General features: G+C 44.7%; 1 protein-coding gene across 1 annotated transcript in view; it reads left to right on the forward strand.

The window, feature by feature from the left end:
* The first annotated feature begins 1109 nt into the window (after positions 1–1109).
* PRIMA1 (proline rich membrane anchor 1) overlaps positions 1110–20216 on the forward strand; it is a 49988-nt gene continuing 30881 nt past the window's right edge. The window contains exons 1-2 of the mRNA XM_083863076.1: positions 1110–1204; positions 7361–7511. Coding sequence (XP_083719202.1) covers positions 1112–1204; positions 7361–7511 — 244 coding nt within the window. The 5' untranslated portion in view covers positions 1110–1111. The remainder of the gene's footprint in view (positions 1205–7360; positions 7512–20216) is intronic.

Raw genomic sequence — 20216 nt, forward strand, 5'->3', positions numbered from 1 at the left:
CCATCTTCACCCTTGATTTTCTACTCTTTCCTTCCTGTGGGGAAGCCGCACTGTGCTGCCTTGATATTGGTAGGTGGTCCATCCCCTGCCCCTCACGCACTTACACATTTTCACGTGTTTTGTTAGAACACAGAACCACAAATGCCATGAAGCGTCTTCCCTGTTACATCCCAGAGACACCGGGCGGACCCAGCCCCGTGTCCCGCCTGTCACAGGACGAGCCCTTGCATCGCTCATGAGAGAAGGGGTGAACAACGACAACCACCAACCCCAACACCTCCCTGCCGCAGTTCGGGATGTGGCTCCTCCGGGACGGGGGTGCGGGTTCACCCACCCCACGCTTCCCCTGGGACCGGTCCCGCTCGGGGTGCGGGGAGGGCACGGGGGAGGCTGCAGCGCCTCTCGCTCCCGCAGCCCCGGAGCCGCCGGGGCCGCCCCGCGGGGCTCAGCGCAGGGCAGCGCCCGCCGGGAGGAGCCCGGGCGGGAGGGAGAGACGAGCGGAGCCGTGCGCGGAAGGGGCTGCCTCGATGGGCTTGAAAAATCACTGCAGCAGCGGCGGCGGCGGCGGGCTGGGGGGAGATGCGATGCCCGGGCTGCGCGGCCGCGCCGCTCCCCCGCCTCTCCCCTCCGGCCCCGGCCCGGCCCGGCCTCTTTCCTCCCGCGCCGGGCTCCAAACTTTTCCCGCCGCCCGCTCCCCTTCCCTGCCGTGTGTGCGGGAGCCCCGAGCCCAGCGGTGAGCGCGGCCGGGAAGCCCCGGCACGGAGCGGCCGCCGGCGGCCACAGCCGGAGCATCCCGGGGAGGGGAAGCCGCGGGGCGGGCGGGGAGGGAGGCGGGCACGGCGGGGGTGGAGGCGCGTCTCCCTGCCGAGGGAGCCGGGACTTGCAGGGCTCTAGGGTTTTCCCGACCACTCTTTCCCCTCCCCACCCGCCCATCTCCCTGCCTCCCTCCCCCCCCTCCTTCCCTCCCGCCTTCCCTCCCTCCCCTCCAGAATTAAAGTTGGGACAGTCGCGCTCCGGGGATGGGTGCGAGCCACCGCCTCTGCAGCCGGCTCGCTCTGCTCCCTCCCCAGGTCGCCCGGAGCCCGCGCCCCCGCCCGCCCGCCCAGGAGGGATGCTGCTCCGGCAGCTGCTGGGGCTGCTCCGCTGCTGCTGGCCCTCCCTGCTGCTGCACTGTGCCCTCCACCCGCTCTGGGGCTCCCTCCAGGTAGGGGCGCGGGGGGCGCGGGGCCGGGGCCGGGCGGGGAGAAGCGGGGCGCGGGCAGAGCCCCTCCGGCACCCCCGGCGCTGCGGGAGGAGGCCGTGGCGGAGCGGGGGTCGCGCCGGCAGCCCAAAGCCGGGAGAGCTGTCGCTGTCCCCGGCCAGGACCCCCTCGGCACGGCGGGTGTGCGGGACGGGCGGCCCCGGAGCCTGAACTCGGCCCGGAGTGTTCGCTCCCGGCACGATGGAGTTGAGTTTCTTCGGCGCGCCCGCGGCCGGAGGGTTGGGAGGCGCGTTCTGCTGGAGGTGGCGAGATGCTCGGGGAGAGGCGGCGGCCGAGCGGAGCCCCGGCGGTCGTGCCGCGCCGGGGGGGTTCCGTATTGATTGCCAATTGAACTGAGGATTTTCTGGGCAAAGGGCTGGATCGGCTTTTGCCAACTCCGACGCTGTGGTGTTGTGTGACCTTGATCGTGATGTGGGTGGCCAGTAAGAGACCGGGAGAAAGTGGTGCACGGTGAGGGAGAGCGCCCATCCAGTTTGGAGAATCAGAACAGCAGCAAAGCCCAGTTCAAATGCGTCACTTTGATATTTTAAAGTTTATTTATAATATGTGTCTTCAGAGAAGTGATTGATGAGCCAGCCAAGTGCCGTTCAAGAACAGACCAATTACAGTTTCTTTCTTGGAAAAACAAAGTGGAGACTCCACATCTTTTACTCCCTGATCTAAACTTAGTGAATCCCAAGAGATTAAAGAGAGATGTTTGTTTTAGCATCTTGTCTCTTGCCATGAGTGACAAAGAGGATTTGTGCTCCTTGTGGATTAAAATGAACAGAAATACAGCAAAAACAACTGTTAAACCAATGAATTGTCATAAAAATTTCTGCCAGCGTTACCTTCCTGCTGTCCTCTTCAAGTATTTAGGTAGCTAATCTTAAGTTAAACTGTAACTGAATTTTTCAGGAGGCACAGTTGGGTGAAAAGAGATGCCTCCTGCAACCTCTCTCCTTTCAGTCAATTGAGCAGAAAAAAAAAATAAAAAAAACCTAGGATAAACATCTTTCTGGCAAACTACTCACATAATCTAAAACAATTTTTCAAAAACAATTACATTTATAAAAATTGAAACAGGCTCTGAGAAATACAAAAGCCAAGGAGCCCACCAGCCTTTCCTTGCAATAATTTGGAATTTGGATGAATGTCCCATTTGTCAACTGTACTTGTGCCATTGCTTGCTGTTCTGTGGAAAAACAAACAATAAGCCTGCTCATACTCAAGCTTTTTTCCGGTTTTCCCAAAATTAAGCTTTATCTAGAGCTCTCATCAGTAGGTTCCAATGGGAAGGGCAGGTATGGAACACTCACTGGCATGCCAGCCTTCCATCCTTCCTGTGACTGAAACTCCATCGTTGAACCCCTCCCATGATTCCCTTCCCCATGTTGAGTCATAATCCTTGCTCTTATCTTCAGTCTCACAAGCCATTCTCTCCTTGACTAATTCTGTAATGTTGCTCCCCTGCCCCTGCTCCATCTATAGCAGCAGTCATGTTTTCTCACATCCCCCAGCCCCTCTTCATCATTCGTCCCCACAATGACTTAGTGTGGCAGAGCCTTCCCTCCCACCTCAGCACTCCCTCCTTAGGCCCTGCCTTGAGACACTTAAGAGAATCAGTCAGATGCTAATCAAAGGAGAAACATTTATCTTACTAAAAACAAAACCAAAGCAAAAGCCACAATCTTTTCTTATTAATGTGGTAGCCAGTTCTGTGACAGGAGGGATGATTCTGTCAGAGGCTTTTGACATAATTTTTAAAAAGAGCAGAAAGGATCATGATAAATAGCAGGGACACTTTTTTTCTGGTTTTGTAAACATGGATCTGGATTAACTGATGTGAATTGCACAGAGCTGTCCTGGGATTTATGCAGTGGTGTTGAGATCTCATCTCATCTCTGTAGGCTGCTTCCAAGAGACAAAGCTCTTGCCACATCAGCAGGCTTTTAGAGGTCTCTGTGCCTTTTCAGTCAACTGCATTTTTCTGTTAAAGCTTTCCTCCTTTTACCTGATTAAAAAAGTCACAAGAAGGCCACCCTCCAGGGACTGTATTAATCCTCTTTTCTCATCCCACTCTGTAGAACGTGCTTGTGGACTGCTGCAACCCCATGGGACTCTACTGAAATACTAAACAGTTCTGACCACATGCAGATTTATTCTTCCACTGTATGCAAAGCAGGACTAGATCACTGTTTTTAAAAGAAATACTGGATTAAAGAGAAATATTCCACAGGCACGAACTTTGACAGAGATTGCAAAAGGAAACCACCAGTTACCACTTTCTGTTTGTTCTTCCCTGGACATTTGTGGATCAGATTTTCATTTCCATAAGTATTTTAAAACATTTATCCTTTTTGTAAAACATGTTCACGTCAAATGCACAAATCCGCAAAGTCAACTCTACATATTTTCAGAGCAGGGAAAAAAAAAGCATCAGCTTAAAATCCAGGCAGCATATGTGTAGACTGGCCAACTGCTCAGTGTTTTAAGAAAGCCTTGTGCCAAACAAACAACTAAGTCTCAGATAAGCCAAGAAAACGTGTTCATGGCACCTCCATCACCTGGAGGAATGGCTGGAAGAGCTGGGAGAGCAAGCCCTGTGCATCCGTCTCCAAAGGTGATCCCTTGCCAAGGCAACCTCTGTGCCACAAACTGCCTGGCAGCCTGGGGGTTTCCAGTTACACCCCACCTGCAAAGGTCTCCCAAAGCCATTCTGGGGCCATGGAAGAGTCTGCCAGAACAAATAAGCAGTGAAGTTTGAGGACAGATTAATTTACATGACCTGGCCATAGAAAGGTGTGGCTCTTGCAAAATGCTTTCCTTTTCCTGCCACATGCTGTAAAGTCAACTTGCCTTGAATTGCAGATAGTAAGAAAGAAACAATGGAGTATTATTTCATCATCTCCTGCCAGAGTAAGATTGTTCCCTAAAGCATATTTTCTAGTGATTTTTTTCTGCTTACCTTTAGAAGACACAAGTAATAGCCTTCATTTCTTTCATAAGAAGACTAATAGACATCAACAGGGGGATATTTTTTTTCCTTGAAAAGGAGCCAAATGCCTTCCTTTTTTCCCTGATTCTATCTTGCTACTGTTATCTGCTGCTTTATATTACTGTTACTATTCTGTCCTCCTGCTGCAGTCCTTGACTATTTCTCTCCTCCCCGAGGCCCTCAACCTCAATTTGGGTCTTTCCTTTTCCTGGCAGATTTCAACCAACTTAAAATATCTTTGATTTTAAAACTAAGCCTTTGAGACAAACCCCTGTCAAGGTAATATTTACGTTCCTACTTTTATCTTCTAACAACCACACATTTCACCCAGTGACAGGAGAAGGGAAACAAATAGGTGATAAAGCCCATGTTTCTAATTATCAGTTCTTTCCTGACTAAAAATGATCATGGGAAGTTTTTATAGAGATTCAGGCACAATAGTTTAGTATTGAGAAACAAAGGAACTTTTCCTTTTTTTTTTTTTTTTTTTTTTTTTTTTTTTTTTTTTTTTTTTTTTTCCCTCTGAAATAATATTTTTAAAGTAGACAGGATTAGGAGCAGCAAGTGACTGGCCATGATAGGGTTAATCTTGTCTGTAAAGTAATTGAGAAAATTAACCACTATTTTCTGAGGACACTCTATTACCAGCCTAAGGTAGGAGAGCCACCAGGGATTTAAAAGCAGTCAATAGCTCTAAAAAAAGACAGAGCAAGGCTTTGATTCTGGTTGATATTAAGTTAGAGCAATAAGTCAATGTAGCTTTGCCATACCAGCACTGTCTTCAGACTTACATATGCAAAGCTGCTCCTGATCTACAAATGAAGCTGGCTCCAAGTCTGCTCAATGTTATTCTTCTCTGTGTCCATCCTCTCCCATCACACTGCCTCCTGCAAGATTGTAGTGAGCTCTCAGCATTCAATAACCAAGGGCCTAGGCAGGGGACAGGAGCTGTAGCTAGGAGTTAATAGCTGCTTCCTAATCAGCTGCTGACACCAGTGGAGAGGTGTTGCCTGACCTCCTTCTGTCAGCACAGTAAATCCTGTCACACCTGTTGGACAGGATGTACCCCAGGTATGCCCCCAACACTGCATGGGAAGGACACTTCTCTCACAGGGCTCTTCTTGGGAGCATGCCTGGAACCCCAGCCCCTCATGTGAGCAGTGGTTGGAAGAGCTGAAGCAGCGTGGAGGATAATCTGCTGCCTGGGATCACTTACTTTAAAAACAAATAAACCTTCTTAGCAGACAGATTTATTACTAGTCATGAGGGATTACGCAGCCAAGTCACTTTGATTCATTAGAGTGTTCAGAGAGTTTGTGTAAGTTCCTGGAAGCTGTCTGGGATGGTCTTTAACCACCCTCTGTTACCTGATGGTGAAGGGGAAACTTGGAAAGCACATGTGCTGAATTTGTTTTTCCCTATGTTTGGTAATAGATTTAGACAAGCTGTTTAAAGAACTGAGCCTTCTGCCTTATGCTGTGCTGAGCCGTCCTTCCAACTTAGCTACACATAGCCATTTCTATTCTTTCCTCCCTCCCTATAATATTTAATCAACAAAGCCCTACCTCCATTTCCCTGAGGCCAGAGTAATGCGTCTTTCTGCATTTAGAAACCTCCTACGCATGTGAGCACGTCCTTTGTGCAGTGATGTTGTTTTAATTAGCCACATCTTTCTTTCTTTTTGGCCAGAAATACACGGAATGACTGTATACAGCTTTCCTGCAGGGCAGTGCAGTGCAGCTCCCTTGGTGCCCAGCTGTGGGCAGTGGAAGAGGCTGTGCTGGGGGCCAGGGTTGAAAGGGGAGAGGAGACAGACTGTGTCCCCCTGCCAGGGGAAGAGAAGCAAAACTTGGGCAGAAGAGAGAAGTGGGGAGAAGAAAACCCTGGGTGACCCTGCCGGAGAGGCAGAAGCCTGCCTAAAACAGATCAGAAAGCATGGCATGAGATATCCTCTTTGTAATGACCAACATGTTGTGGAAAAAAGCTAATTAAAGAAGATGATGTTAGGCTAAAACTATTAGGACAATAACCCGCCTGAGACCAAACTGTCCAAGACAATATGCTGGCATAACTGTCCTTAGCTTCAGCAGGACACAAGTCTGTCCCAGGCGGTCTCCTAATACTTATATTCAAAGTGCTTGTTAGATAACATGCTTATTAATCTTTTAGGCTTTGCTTTGTCTCTTCGAAATTGTATCCTGTATAAGTCATTCAAAAAGAGCTGGCTTAGAGACCTCTGAAGTTAACACCTCTCAGAAGCTTCTGTGATGCTCAGCAAATTTCCTTTTCATTGGGGACTGACTCCATTTTGTGGCATTATATTTTACTGAATTTTACTGAATAGTCCTTGAATCTCTAGTTATGTAAATACTAGTATGATAAGAAAAATACGTTTTTAATAAATACTCCTTGTCATGACTAGATTGAACTACTGAATATATCATATACCAGTACTGACCAAATCATTGTCCATGGCCAAATCATGTTTATGCTTGGGTTCTGCAATTCCTCATCTTCACTTTTATCTTCACACTGCATCTCACAAGAGGCTACAATGTGGCATTTCCACTTAAACAATGTTATTGCTGTGGTCCACAGATGATTAAAATGTGGGTAGCCTCTTCTCATGGCAGGAAGTGAAATACCCTGTGAAATGCTCTCTGAACTTCCAAGTGAGGCTGGCAAAGCAGAGGAGGGATGTCCTCTGGCTTTCAGTTCTGCCATAGGGAAAATGAACATAATCCTGACCCTAACTGTCTTGTAATTTTTATTAGCTCTCTTTGGCCTGCAGCAATGACCCTGTGAATAATGCATGCTGCTAGATGGCTTTCCTAAGGAAAGAAGGCTTATGCAATCATATTGTCTGCCACTGCCTGCCTTCTCCTTACCCCATAATAACTCAGAAACCAGCTGGCCAATCTCAACCAAATTTGTCAGAGGGAAAGAAGATTTTGTGTTAAAAAAAAAAAAAAATTAAATGGGAGCCATGTAGGGAAGGGACATCTTGGGAACTTTAGCTCAGTTCTCACAGGTCCGAGGTGCCCCTCAGGTACTTAAGTCTAAAAACACATTCATCAGTTTTTACTGTTCTGCTGCTCATGCAATGACTTGTTTCTTCACAGATCACTCAGGGTGAGCCCCAGAAGTCATGTTCCAAGCCTGTAGCAGAGAAATTTACAGAGAGCTGCCAGGAAATTTGCCAGTGCAGGCCACCTCCACTGTTACCACCGCCTCCTCCACCTCCACCGCCCCCGAGGTTGCTAGTGGTGCCAAGTAAGTAGCTACTGGTACAGCTGTGGTGTGCTGAAGGAGGGCAAAGCCACGGGGACACCTGGACAGCCAGGAGAAAGGGTGTGCAAACGGGCACAGCTAGCTCATTTGTCATTTTCCACTTAGCAAATGGAAGAAGAAATGTTCTCAGTAGAGATGGAGATCTGTTTTCTGATCAATGAATAATGCTTGGCTTTTGGAGGAAAGCCAGAGAAATTCCCTCCTTTCATTGTGTTATATATGATTCCCTGGTTTTAAATGGTTCCCTAATCCCCTAGCCCTGGGGAATGCTTTCCTACAGAGACACAGTGCTGTGCTGCCTCTTGAGTTGCATGACCCCCTTTTTTGCCAGGTGTGCAGCTTGAAGGTCTGGGTGCTCCTTGGCAAATTAATTTATAAGCAGACAAAAATCCAAACATTCTGTCTAGACCATTCAGTATGTTTGACTGTTGTCAAGACACTGGAGCAGTTTACCATAGCAGTGAGTCAGGCTCACTGGTTTTAAATTGCTTACAACTGTTACAAAAATAGGAGGCATGTCAGGAGTCAGTGGCAAGTGAGCCATTTTCCCACTAATGCACATACACATAATGCAAGACTCATCTCTTTCTCTTCACACAAATCAGTTCTCCCAAGCCTTACCCAGTACATCTGAGCTCCTACTTATTTCTAGCCATACATTCCCGTGCCCAGCACACCTGGTGCCTTCAGTTCCTGCTGGCTAGCTCTGCAGCTGCTTTCCACATCAGTGTTCCTGGGATCCCTGACACAGATAATTTCTGGAGAGTGATGTCTGTTCCCGTGGTCCCTGCACAGTGGGAGGGACCTTCCCAGTTCTATATGCACCCACTGGGTTCAGGGACCCAGACTGGGTCCCGGGTGTTTGGTATTCCAGTAAATCTCCTTAATGCTTATGCATTTTCATAAATCCGTCTCTCCCTATAAGGCTGCCTCTTAATTCTTCTCCCTGCTTATATAAACTCTCCTGGGAGCAGTGTTGCAAAGTGTATCCAGTATTCTCAGCACTTCCCCCAGGGAAAAATAAATCATTAGGTATCATCATCTGGCTGTTTGTCTTTATCAGCACCATCTCCAGATGTGCAGAAGACATGAAGAAGGCTTCTGCATAGCTTTTAGTCAGACAGAGGACAGGCAGAATTTTTCAGTGTCTTTTCTGCCAGGAGCATGCTTTGTACTTGTGCTACACTGCAGAAAATTAAGGCAAAGGCAGAGAAAAACCAATAGTGAAACACTTGGGAAAGGAAGTACAAAGACAGCTGGGAAAGCAGAGAGGGATAGTTTTTATAGCAGGAAAAATCTCTTTCAATATTCAGGGAAAATGTCATGGGCAGTAATATGGAAAATTACCTTGATCTTTGTATCACAGCCAGAAAATAAAGTACTTTATCACTCTCTTTTCTTGTGGCTGGGGTACCCTGTCGCCCTGAGGGGGATGAGATGTGGCAGAGTGTTGGCACAGGGACTGGCCCTGCTGACCAGCTGCACTGGGAAGGGAGCACCACTGCCAGCCTGCTTCCCCTCCATCAGGCAGCTGCTCTGAGTGCATTTGTCCTCTGTCAAGTGGGAAGTAAATAATGTTGGAAAAAAAGAAGTCTGTCACACATTGCAGAAAGAAGAACAAGAAATCAAATGGGCCTGTGACTGGGATAGCCTAAAGCTTTCTCAGGCTGGATTGCCAGGTGCTAACACAGTTCTAAAAATGAGCTATATAACTCCAGATGACTAATATTTAAGTGACTTCATTTGAAATAAAATGAGAAAAAGAGATTACACATTTCTTTCACTGGTAAACTTTAGAGTAGCAATCAAGTGTCTCATCTTGAATGATGCTTTCATTATCATCAGCTGTCTAGGCACTGTGATTTAGTCCGTGTGTGCAGCAATCCCCTTCCTTGGGAGAAAGAACAAGCCTTGTGGTTAAATATTGATGTTATAGACACTGCTTTTAAATGGTATTCAAAGGAGAGGGAAGTAAAGAGCCAAAAGCTATTGTGAAGTAGTTGATGCTAGACTTGCACTTTGCACTTTCTAAATGAATAAAGTTTAGTACTGGAAAGACATCTGTGAAAAAACAGCAGTGCAGGAGCTGCAAGACTTTTACCTTTACAAGGGACTATGTCTGTGCCATAAGATACTACATAAAGATGCTGGAATTGCTTTCAGAGCTTTGTGAGCCACAAAAGGCTGCAGTGTGCTAGGTACTGTCCTTAAAAGCTCCCTCTGCAATCAAACTGAATGTTGCTGGAGATTGAGATCAACTCTAAAGCCATGGTTTGGGCTGGGTGATTAAAGCCAATAGATTCAAAAATCCTGTCTCTCCAGTCACTATAGACATTGACATTCAGTCATCTGCTATATGAAGCATCTAGTGTTCTTTGACATAGCCTCTAGCTCTGTTGTAGAAAATCAGAGAACCCTCTGATGTACCCTCGCTATTTGTCCCACCTGATTGTTTTACAAACCCTATTGTTTACAACCCTTGGTTGTATGGGATGACACTGCATAACTGTTTGTGAGCAGCTGAATCACTCCCTGAAAGGCTTTTATTGTGCCTGAGGACTTTTAGGCACAATTATAGTACATTTAGTGTCTCTTTAGACACTTCAATATTGACAGGTTGATCCAGCAACAAATCTTTAGCTCTGCTTCCTGCAGATAGATTTATACAAAATCTATTAAATGCAGAGAATCCTGGAATTCACATATAATAGCTGGCAAATGCTGTGTTTACTCTGAAGGGAAATAACCTAATTCCCTCTGCAGAAAATTAGTAGAATCACACAGCTTAGCAGACAGTCTATAAACCACAAGCAGTGTTAGGAGCATCAGCTTTCCCTGGTTTAGGACACCTCCCTGTTACAGTTGTGTATTTACATCAAGAATGTGTGGGGAGTGTTTCAGCACATCCTGAGGAGGCACTGAATAAATGAATGGAACTATATGAATATGGGAAATTAAACAGACTGCTCTTGTCCTCCTTCAGGGATGACCCCAGGTCTCCTTTCCCCACATTTCCAGCTTCTTCACGTGGACCACTTGTGTTTCTGCTGCCCCATCCAACCCCTGCTCTTGCCTCCACAGCCTCTGCTCTGCAGCTAATTCCATCATGGCAGTGTCACCCTGTGCCTCCTCCTGGGAATCCATCTGCCTTACAGTATCCAAATGAGAGCTGCTGTCAGCCACGCTGCTCCCTGCGCATGCTGGGTCTCTCAGTATTGCTGGTTCACCCTTACCTTTTTCTGCAAAGTAGGACACATGGACTATTTGAGTTCTGACTTTCCTGAGCTTTGTTTCAGATGCAGGTTTTTTGTCATCCCATTGAGATATTGCCGTCTGATTCAATATAGGTGTGTACCTTACCAAGGGGCTCTACAGAGAGGGACTGCAGCCCATGTTAGAAGTAACTAGAATGGTGGGGACTGTGTGATGGTGAGGATTGTCAAGAGATGTGGTCCCTGAGCCCATGGCAGTTCCTCCAGATGGTTTGGTACATTGATGTTTCCAGGGTAACTCCCCTTATGCAAGCAGCAGCCTGCTCTTTAACCCATGCCTAGAAAACTGCTCATTGATGAAGTGAAGGGAAAGCTCATGAGGCTCTAAGGGGCCTAAGGCCAACTAAACTTAGATGCTGACAGCAAAGGAAGAAGGAACTTTCAGTGAAATTGAATGTGTTCCCTAGATATGTCTGTAATGACCTGAAGGCGATAGAGATGCTCAGAACCTGGCCTTTAATTAACTGTGTCTTTTTCTCTCCATCTGCTTTCCTCCTTGTCTCTGGATTTCAGCCAAGACTAAGACAAGGTGGATGGAATACTTGTTTAGGCAGCATTTCTAACCCAACTTCACGGACTCGTGAGATTAAGATAGTTCAAATGATGTTGACCCTTAAAAATCTGAAAAACTGCTGTTGTCAACCCCTAAATACTCTGTGAGCATGCAGGTTTCTCCAGGGGCATTGCAAAGAAGAAAGGACTTTGTCTGGAAGTAAAAGCCAGGCTTTCAAAACAGGAAAGGGGATAGGGGTTAGAGCTAGATACACACTGTAGTCAGTATCAGTTTTAACCTGTGTAAGGTCTTATGAAAAAAAATTTCAGAAGTGACTCCTTTAAAATGGTACAAGGAAGAGAAAAGATGTTTTTGCATGTACTCCTCACTTGTTGGTGAGCAACATTTGCTGTGTCTGCTCTACCCTTCTCCCATATTGGGTGAGGAGTCCATGGCATTGCTCTCTGGATGAAGGAAGTGTTCAGTTAAACATTGCTTCAGTCAAAATTTAGAGGAGGAGACTTAAACTGAGTCTGGATACATGAACCAGTCTCTGATGTTTGGATGTTCACACATAGGTACACAGTGAAGTCTTTACAGCTCCTGACCTTAGTGGATGTTTGCCCTGAGCTGTCAGCTGAGATCAAGCACAATCATGTCAGTGCAAAGCCAAAGTGAATGACATCACTGCAGAGGACTCTAATCTCCACGCAGTAATTGTATAATTTTGTTTTTCAGAGTGAAATCTTTATCTCTGGAGACAGAGCATCTAATTAACTAATTATTTGGACTGCTGAAAATGCCAAAATAAAAATGACCAACTACAAGAAGGGTGAAACCTTTTGGCAGCTATATAAGCTCAAATGTATAGCTTAATTTCAGAAAGCATGCAAGATGCCTTCAGTGCAAGTAGGAAAGCTAAGGACATTGAAATCTTCTGGTACAGATCATAGATTAATGGAATGGTTCAGGTTAAAAGGGACCATAAAGATCATCTAATTTCACCCCATGCCATGGGCAGTGATACCTTCCCCTAGACCACGTTCCTCAAAGCCCCATCCAAACTGGCCTTGAACACTTCCAGGGGTGGGGAATTCACAGTTTCTCTGGACAACCTGTTCCAGTGTCTCACCTCCCACACAGTAAAGAATTTCTTCCTAATAGCTAATCTAAATTTTTGCTCTTCCAGTTTAAATCCATTAGCCCTTGTCCTTAGCCTTACATGCCCTTGTAAAATGTCCCTCTCCAGCTTTCTCATAAGCTCCCTTCAGGTCCTGAATTGTGCTGTAAGGTCTCCCTGGAGTTTTCTCCTATTCTCTCAGCCTGTCTCATAGAAGAGATGCTCTGATCATCTTCATGCCCGCCTCTGGACTCGCTCAAAGAGAACTGAGTCCACATCCTTCTTGTATAGGGCCCAGTGCTGGTCGTTGTAGTGCAGATGGGGTCTCATGGGAATGGGGGGCAGAATTCCCTTCTTCAACCTCCTAGTCACACTTGTGTTGTTGCACCCAGAACACACTTATCTTTCTGTGCTGTGAGCACACGTAGCCAGGCTGCGTCAAACGTCTTGTCCACCACTACCCCTAAGTCTTTCACCTCAGGGCTTCTCTTAATCTATTCTCTTCACAGATTTTGTTTGTACTTGGGATGGCCCTGACATGAGTGCAGGACCTTGTTGAACTTCACAAAGTTTGCACAGGCCCGCTGCTCAAGCCTGTCAAGGTCCCTTTGGATGGCATCCCTTCCCTCTGGATGGCATCTGCTCCCTCTGAGTGGCATCTATTCCCTCCAGCATGTTGACTGCATGACATCTTAGTGTCGTCAGCAAACTTGCTGAGGATGTGCTTGATCCCACTGTCTGTGTTGCTGACATAGATATTAAACAGCACCAGTCCTAATACTATCCCCTGAGGAATGCCACTCATCTCTGGACTGTCACAATGTGTGTATATTAGGCAGAAATCTGAATAACAGAAATAGTCTGGAACTTCTTAAACTTTGTGTAGGTTTTCAAGTAATCAGAGTTTTCAGATTTGTCTTGCTAATTGTTAAAATAGTCTTTCACAGCAAGAACTTGTTATGGAAATAAACATTGTATGGCTCTGGGACATAAAAGAATAAGAAATGAGTTTTCCTTAGGATTTTCTAGGTCCTTAATCGTGATGGTAGAATGCACAAGTGATCCACTGTGGATTCAAAGAATGAGCATGAAGCTTATGCTGAATACTCTCTCCACATCACTATTCCAGCAGGAAAGCTGAGCATGGTCCTGATGCTCACCACTGCATTTCTTGTACTTGGATGCTGATGTGTTTGCCAACTCAATGCCTAAAGAACTTTTGTCCTTGGCAGAGGTCTGATTATCCCCCAGGAGTTGAGAGGAAGTTGTGATTGCAAAATGAATTGAAATCTTCCTGGAGGCCACAATGTGTCTTCAAATATGAGATGCCAAATAATCACCTCGGGTCAGTCTGATGTAGGCTGCTGCAATAGAAGTTGAGCATCTCAGCTCAACTCATCCTCAGAGAGCTCTGAGTTTAAGTTTCGCTTTGGTCAGGCATTTCATCTTGTGAGGGCTTTCTATCTTTACAAGCACCCACAGCAAAGCTGCTGGCCCTAAGGGCTCAGCTGGCAGGACCAGCCTTCACCTACTGCCCCACCTAGTAGCCCTAAAATGGCAGGGGACACATTGTCTCCTCCATTAAGACATTTACAGTAGTGACTGCTACTGTGAGAGCAAGTCTGGTCTAGACAGTGATTTTTTTTTTTTAAATGCAAGCAGAATGCTGAAACAGGGAAGCCCTTCCAGTTTTGGTAACACAGCTGTCATACTGCGAATTGCAGTCTTGTGCGAGAGCATTGTTCATAATTTAAAAAGCAAAACCAAAATTCAATTCTTATCATCTCCCACATACATTTTTGTGCTACTGGAGGAATGTGATTCTTAGAACTGGCTGTAGGATTTGGAGGCTTTCAAATTTAAATTGAACTCCAACCCTGCAGCCTGGAGCCATGGATGATGGCAGAAGTAAAGTCTAGTCCAGGTCCCCATCACATTGTTTTCACATCACAGACACTACCTTCACTCTTAGCACAGTGAACCAAATCATTAAGCATCCAAGACTGGATTAAGCAGAATTCACCCATCTAAATCAGAAATGCAGTGACTGGATTTTCTGCCTCAAATTGCAGGCACTCTGAATTTATCACCAAAGACATAAAAACTTAAAAATCCTGCTATTTTTTTTCCATTTAGCACAGTTATTTCTGGTGTAGGAATAAAAGTTATAAGTCCTCACCTCTCAGTCAAAACGAGAAAATTATTTATGGTGAGGAGATTTGTTAAGTAGCAATCAAATACAAAATTTGAAATAGTTTGAGCATCTAAGATGTTATATTAAGTCTGAAGAGCAGGATTAGTGACTAGAAAGCAGGTAAGACTGGAGAGGTTCATACTAATACTTTCATGATAGGATTCTGCTGTCACTCTTTCACCTAACATCTCCTCATACTGAGTTGTAAAATCTCTGTCTTTCTGTTTGAAACACTAGTAAGACCAAATGGTCAGTCACAGCTTCCAGTGCTTTCCCATTTTGGAATTTTCCATTGCAATAAATTCTGAAATGTTTTGTCAAATCTAATTGTTATTTAGGCAAGTGATGAATAGCTCCTCTGCTCTGGGACCTTGCATATTTGTTTTGAATTTTTCATACAGCAGTAAATTGATATAATGGAAAAATCCTCTCTCTTGAAAATGTATTTTGAAGTATTTAAAAGTAGGAGCCTCAGGCTAGTTTTTGCAGTGCAGGAATCAGTAGGAGTTCTGTTGTCTATAGATTAAAAGCATTTTCTAATTTTAAAAAAGAACCATCACATATTAAACTGGTTCTGCCATAAAACAGTCCTTTCTACTCTACATACTCCAACATCTTGGTTTTTTTTTTCTTAAGCAGAAAGAGTTGGCTAAGTTGAAGACATTAATTCCTTCTGTGGATGGCAGTCCATTTGTACGTGCCTACCATTTTACTGATTAAGAAGATAACAAATCTTTAGTGAAGTTACTGATGAGTCAGAGGCTGCTGATTTACAAGTAATTGTAGGTTCACCTGCTCCTGGCAGAAGGAGTTGTGCCTCATCTTGACAAGTCAGAAGTAAATGCTTAATTGGCACAAGCTGTTCCAGCAGGAAGGGCTAAGCAGCTGACCTCGGTAAAGAAGACCTACAGAGATATGTTCTTGTAAAGGGTTTGTGCATTGTATTCTTATGGACATGATATAAAGGTGTTGCCCTGCTTGTGTAATTGCAACTTAAGGGCAATATTTAAGTCAGTGTGGCAGGTCAAGGGAGCAGTAGTCTGGAAATTTGGGATGTTATCCAGAAGGGAGGACACAGTGTCCATTAATACAGTATGAATATCAGCTAATAACTGATGCTACTGCCAAAATCTGTCACTAATAATTATGCAAGTTAATTTAACCCTTCCACTAGTAAATCATATTGCATTATAACTACATAAGCATAACAGCAAATTGTGGATCCCTAATGGCTGTTTTAATGAATTATTTTATTATTTTGAAGTGTATTTTAAATGGAACTGGTATTTCATCAGTTCATTGGTTAGAAATAATTTTAGACAAAGATCTGTTCCTTGATAAATGCTGCTATTAAACTGGACTTTTACCAATGGAGCAGATTCTCTTGAATCATCCCTGGACATTTTCCTTTCCTTCTGGAAGCGATGCATATTTTTATTTCATAGCCATTATCAAAGGAAATGACTATCAGTGAAACACAGAGAGGGTTTGGTTTAACCCTTGTTTCAATTTGGCGAGGTGCAAGGGCTCTGCCTCAGCTTTTCAGGCCATCACTGTACGTGGGGGCTGCCCACTGCTGTAGGTTCAGCAGGGAGTCATGGTCTGTGGGCAGTGCAGATAGCAGCCTGTAACCAATTTGCCTGCATTTCTGACTGTAAAGAAACCCATGTCTTGTCTTTTAGTTTTCCAGGAGCTCCAAATATACTGAGTGGTGATTGAGGACTTCATATAAGGGCATTTATGATGGTGAAATGCCTTGATCTGTTAATGTGGTGTAACTGCCTTTTTAAGTGTTTTGTATTTTATGGAAACTGCATGAAAAATTATTAGTTGATAAATGTAATTTTAGTTATATGAGAATTAAATTTACACCTAGTTTGGAAGGCCTTTCACATTTCAGTTCCATTTTACTCTGGGTGGGTCATCAATTTAATTTCCTTTAAGTTGAATCTGAACACAATTCGGAAAAGGAATTTAAGAGCAGTAGGTATGGGAATTATTAATTGATCTCTTCAGGGACATCTTTAAGTGATCACTGTAGCCCTTAACTCCATCAATAACTGAGTTGTTGAAGCGATAAAAGGAATAAACCACATATTATCAAACAGAAGGATTATGTTTATGTAGATGCCATACATCAACAGAAGTACCAGCTACATAGTCAGCCAGCTGTTCCCTAAAACTTAAACACATGACTTGCAATGTGGCTTTCTTTGTAAAGTGAACTCTTTCGAGCCATCTGCACTTACCAGTCTGAAGTATAGGTCTGTTATAGTCACTCTCTTCATATAGTGGGGTGCCCCAACAGCCAAACCATTTATTTTTCAGAGATGGACACAAACCAGTACCTTAGAAACTGTCATATTAACACATTAGGAAAATATGCAGAGTATTTCCACGTCTTCCACAATCTGTTTTAGGAAATTCAGTCTGCAGTTGGTTTTGTCTCAGACTTCCCTGAAGGCACTAATTTTGAGAAAGTGTCAGCACTAAGACATGAGGTTTGTCTAATCTTTGCTATTACCTAGAGGTTATTAAGCTCTTAAAAAAGCTGTTAAGGATCTACAAGATAATGTCTTAATACCAGTAGCACAGAATTTTATTCACTTGGCATAGCTTGTGACTGATGGCACCACTCATGGGAACACTGTTGAACTCTAAGAAGTTGTGCAAATCTGGACTTTAATTCAATCTGTATATAAAACATTATACCAAGAAAATCTGTCATCTTTCTGTGGGATTGAATTTGCCAGCCCTGAGGTATCTTATTAATCTATTGCTGGTGAAAGACTGGTCATCACTGTAAGAGTATAGACTCCTGAAATCACATTTCAGCTGTTTGAATTTCAGCCTATATCGTCCCTCCTTGGAAGGTCTGTTCACTGTAAGAGCTGAAAGACTGATAATCTTTCAGAAGGCTTGAGGTTGACATACTTTAACTCCCACAAAGGAGAGATCTCGCCCACCCTCCAGGGAATGGTGGATGGGGCATCCAAGGTGCTGCTTCTCCCTCTGCCACCAACCTGCTGGGAGATCTCAACAGAGTCAATTACAATATCAAGACACTTAGATTTATCAGATCTGAAACAGAGATATGTTTTCATCCCTGTACACTTTGTATTTGAGACTAGTGGGTGTCAAGCACTGAAGATGATGATGATGATGATTATGATTATGATTATTATTATTATTATTATTATTATTGGGCTCAAAAGTAATGGTAATTGTTACAGAATTGATCAGCTATGTCCTGTCCCATGGAATAGGAGGCTGTATGATCACACAGTGAGGACTGTGCGAGGAGTGAGATGCAGCACCTACAGCCACATTATCACCATGCAGTAATGAATGAAACAAGGCAGCCTGAGGGGCTGGACATGAGCCCACACTAAAAACAGCACTATGGCTTGTCTTATTACTCTTCTGCCAATGATGATACAGCTTCAGCAAAACCCTGGTAAAGGAGAGTATATCAACAGATAAGGGAATTAACAACCTGGAAACATTATCACTGTATGTGCTTACAGTGTCCATACAACTGCCACTACCACAGGACCGTAACAGGTTCACCAGAACCTGCCTTCATGGCACCTTTCAGGGCATGGATTTCACCCAAGGGTACCTGAGGCACTGTGGAAGCAAGGGCTAGTTTTTTTAAGGGCTTCTATCACCTAAAAATGCAGATAGGTGCTGAATGAGCTCTCCAAATCATTTAGCTCTCAGCAAGTGTCCCAAGCCATGGCCCACTCCGCCTTATTTTGCAGTGGACAGATGTTTTCTATGTGCTGTTTACTTCCTCATTGTTGATCAGAGGTGAGTGGTGGCCAGCAGGTCACAAGGGAGGATGAGGCAAGTTTTCTGCTTATTGTCTTTGCTCTTCGGCAGTTGCTTCCCCATGAGTTGCCTTCTGCAGTTTCACTGCCCCACAAAGGAGCCTTTGTCTCCCAGAAATTCCTGGTACTGATGATGAGCCCATCTTCTGCCCTAGAACAACCTCTGAAAAAGCCTGGAAGCAAGACAGGTTGACTGGGGGAGAAACTGTCCAGAAAACTAATTTTTTTTATACCTATTTTACTGCAGTGGACCTTGGAGGTGATATTGGCTGTGGGATTGAGGTGGGAAAATGCATGTCCTGTACCTAGTGAGTTCCAGTTTGGAAGCAACCCTTTCTTTCTCTCACTGGTTCCTACTTTTGTTTGATGTCAAATGGCTCAGGGCGCAGTGCCATAAGCCTGCAAGCAAAGATAGTCCTTTTCCCTGGCAGCTTGAAGAAGTCTCCACATAGCTGATTCCCAGAAGCAAATTTCTCCTTGCCCGTGTTGAAGTTATTCACAGAGTCACAGAATCATTTAGGTTGGAAAAGACCTCTGAGATCATCAAGTCTAACCTATGACCAAACACCACCTTGTCAATCAGACCATGGCACTAAGAGCCATATCCAGTCTTTCCTTAAACGCCTCCAGGGATGGTGACTCCACCACCTTCCTGGGCAGTCCATTCCAATGCCCCATCACACTTTTTGTAAAGAACTTTTCCCTAATGTCCAACCTAAACCTCCAGCTTAAAACTGTCCTCTTGTCCTATTGCTGGTTGCCTGACAGAAGAGACTGACCCTCTGCTGGTTAGAACTCCTCTCAGGCCATTATAGAGAGTAGTAAGGTCTGCCCTGAGCCTCCTTTTCTCCAGGCTAAACAACCCCAGATTTCTGTATGCATGTCTGTGTGCATGTGTATGTGTGTGTTTGTTAATGGAAATAAGCCCAACTGTGCTTAAATCCAGACTTAGCATGAAGGTCCAGTGTTTTCAGGCCTCTTTTTTTCTGGATGCTTTTTCACTTTTATCACTGTGACATGATGAGGTCACACAGTTTGGCAGGACAAGCAGATTATGTTCAGCACTCATTTTTCCCTCCTGAAGAATTGCAAGTGCTCATAACATGCCTGTGCACATTACTTGCCACTGAAGGGTTAGACTGTGTGTTTGTGCAATGAAGTGGATGGTACTGTGCTGGCACATCTCTGTGTCTTTCAGTGGTGCCTCTGTTCAAAAGAACTGAGAATTACTGTCCCCAGGTCAGTGCTGTGCTCCGCTCTTCTGTCACAGACTGTGGGTGGCCTTGCTGCTGTATTTCCTTGAATTGGTGGTTGACAGGAAGGTCAGGGAATTACAGCTAGTTCTTCTAAAAATATAGATGAAGTACTTAAAAATGGGCCTTTCTGTTCTATTAAAGAATTGGGAAAGAAATAGCAACAGTGCTGCCTTGCAGCTTTATGTTGCACATTTTATCCCTACACCTTGCAACCATTTAGAAAGCCGGAGCTGCTGTTCCCATCCCAGAGAAGGAGAAACAAGGCTGGAGAGGAAATAGTCCCAAAATCACCCAGCAAGCAGTGAGGAGGTTCGAGCCTGGAACCCACATCCTGAGGGGAATTTCTGTCTTCTGCACTGACTTGCTGCCTCAGTACAGAGTGGTTAAAACCTGTATCATACAACTCAGAAGACTGAAGTTAAGATTGTATATCTTCATATCCAACATAAAATATCCTGATTCTCAGAGTGCTAAGAACCTCTGGAAAACCAGGTTACCTTCTAAAATAAATGCCAGAGT

Source organism: Zosterops lateralis (assembly GCF_965231275.1).
Source record: "Zosterops lateralis genome assembly, chromosome: 6".
Lineage (NCBI taxonomy): Eukaryota > Metazoa > Chordata > Aves > Passeriformes > Zosteropidae > Zosterops > Zosterops lateralis.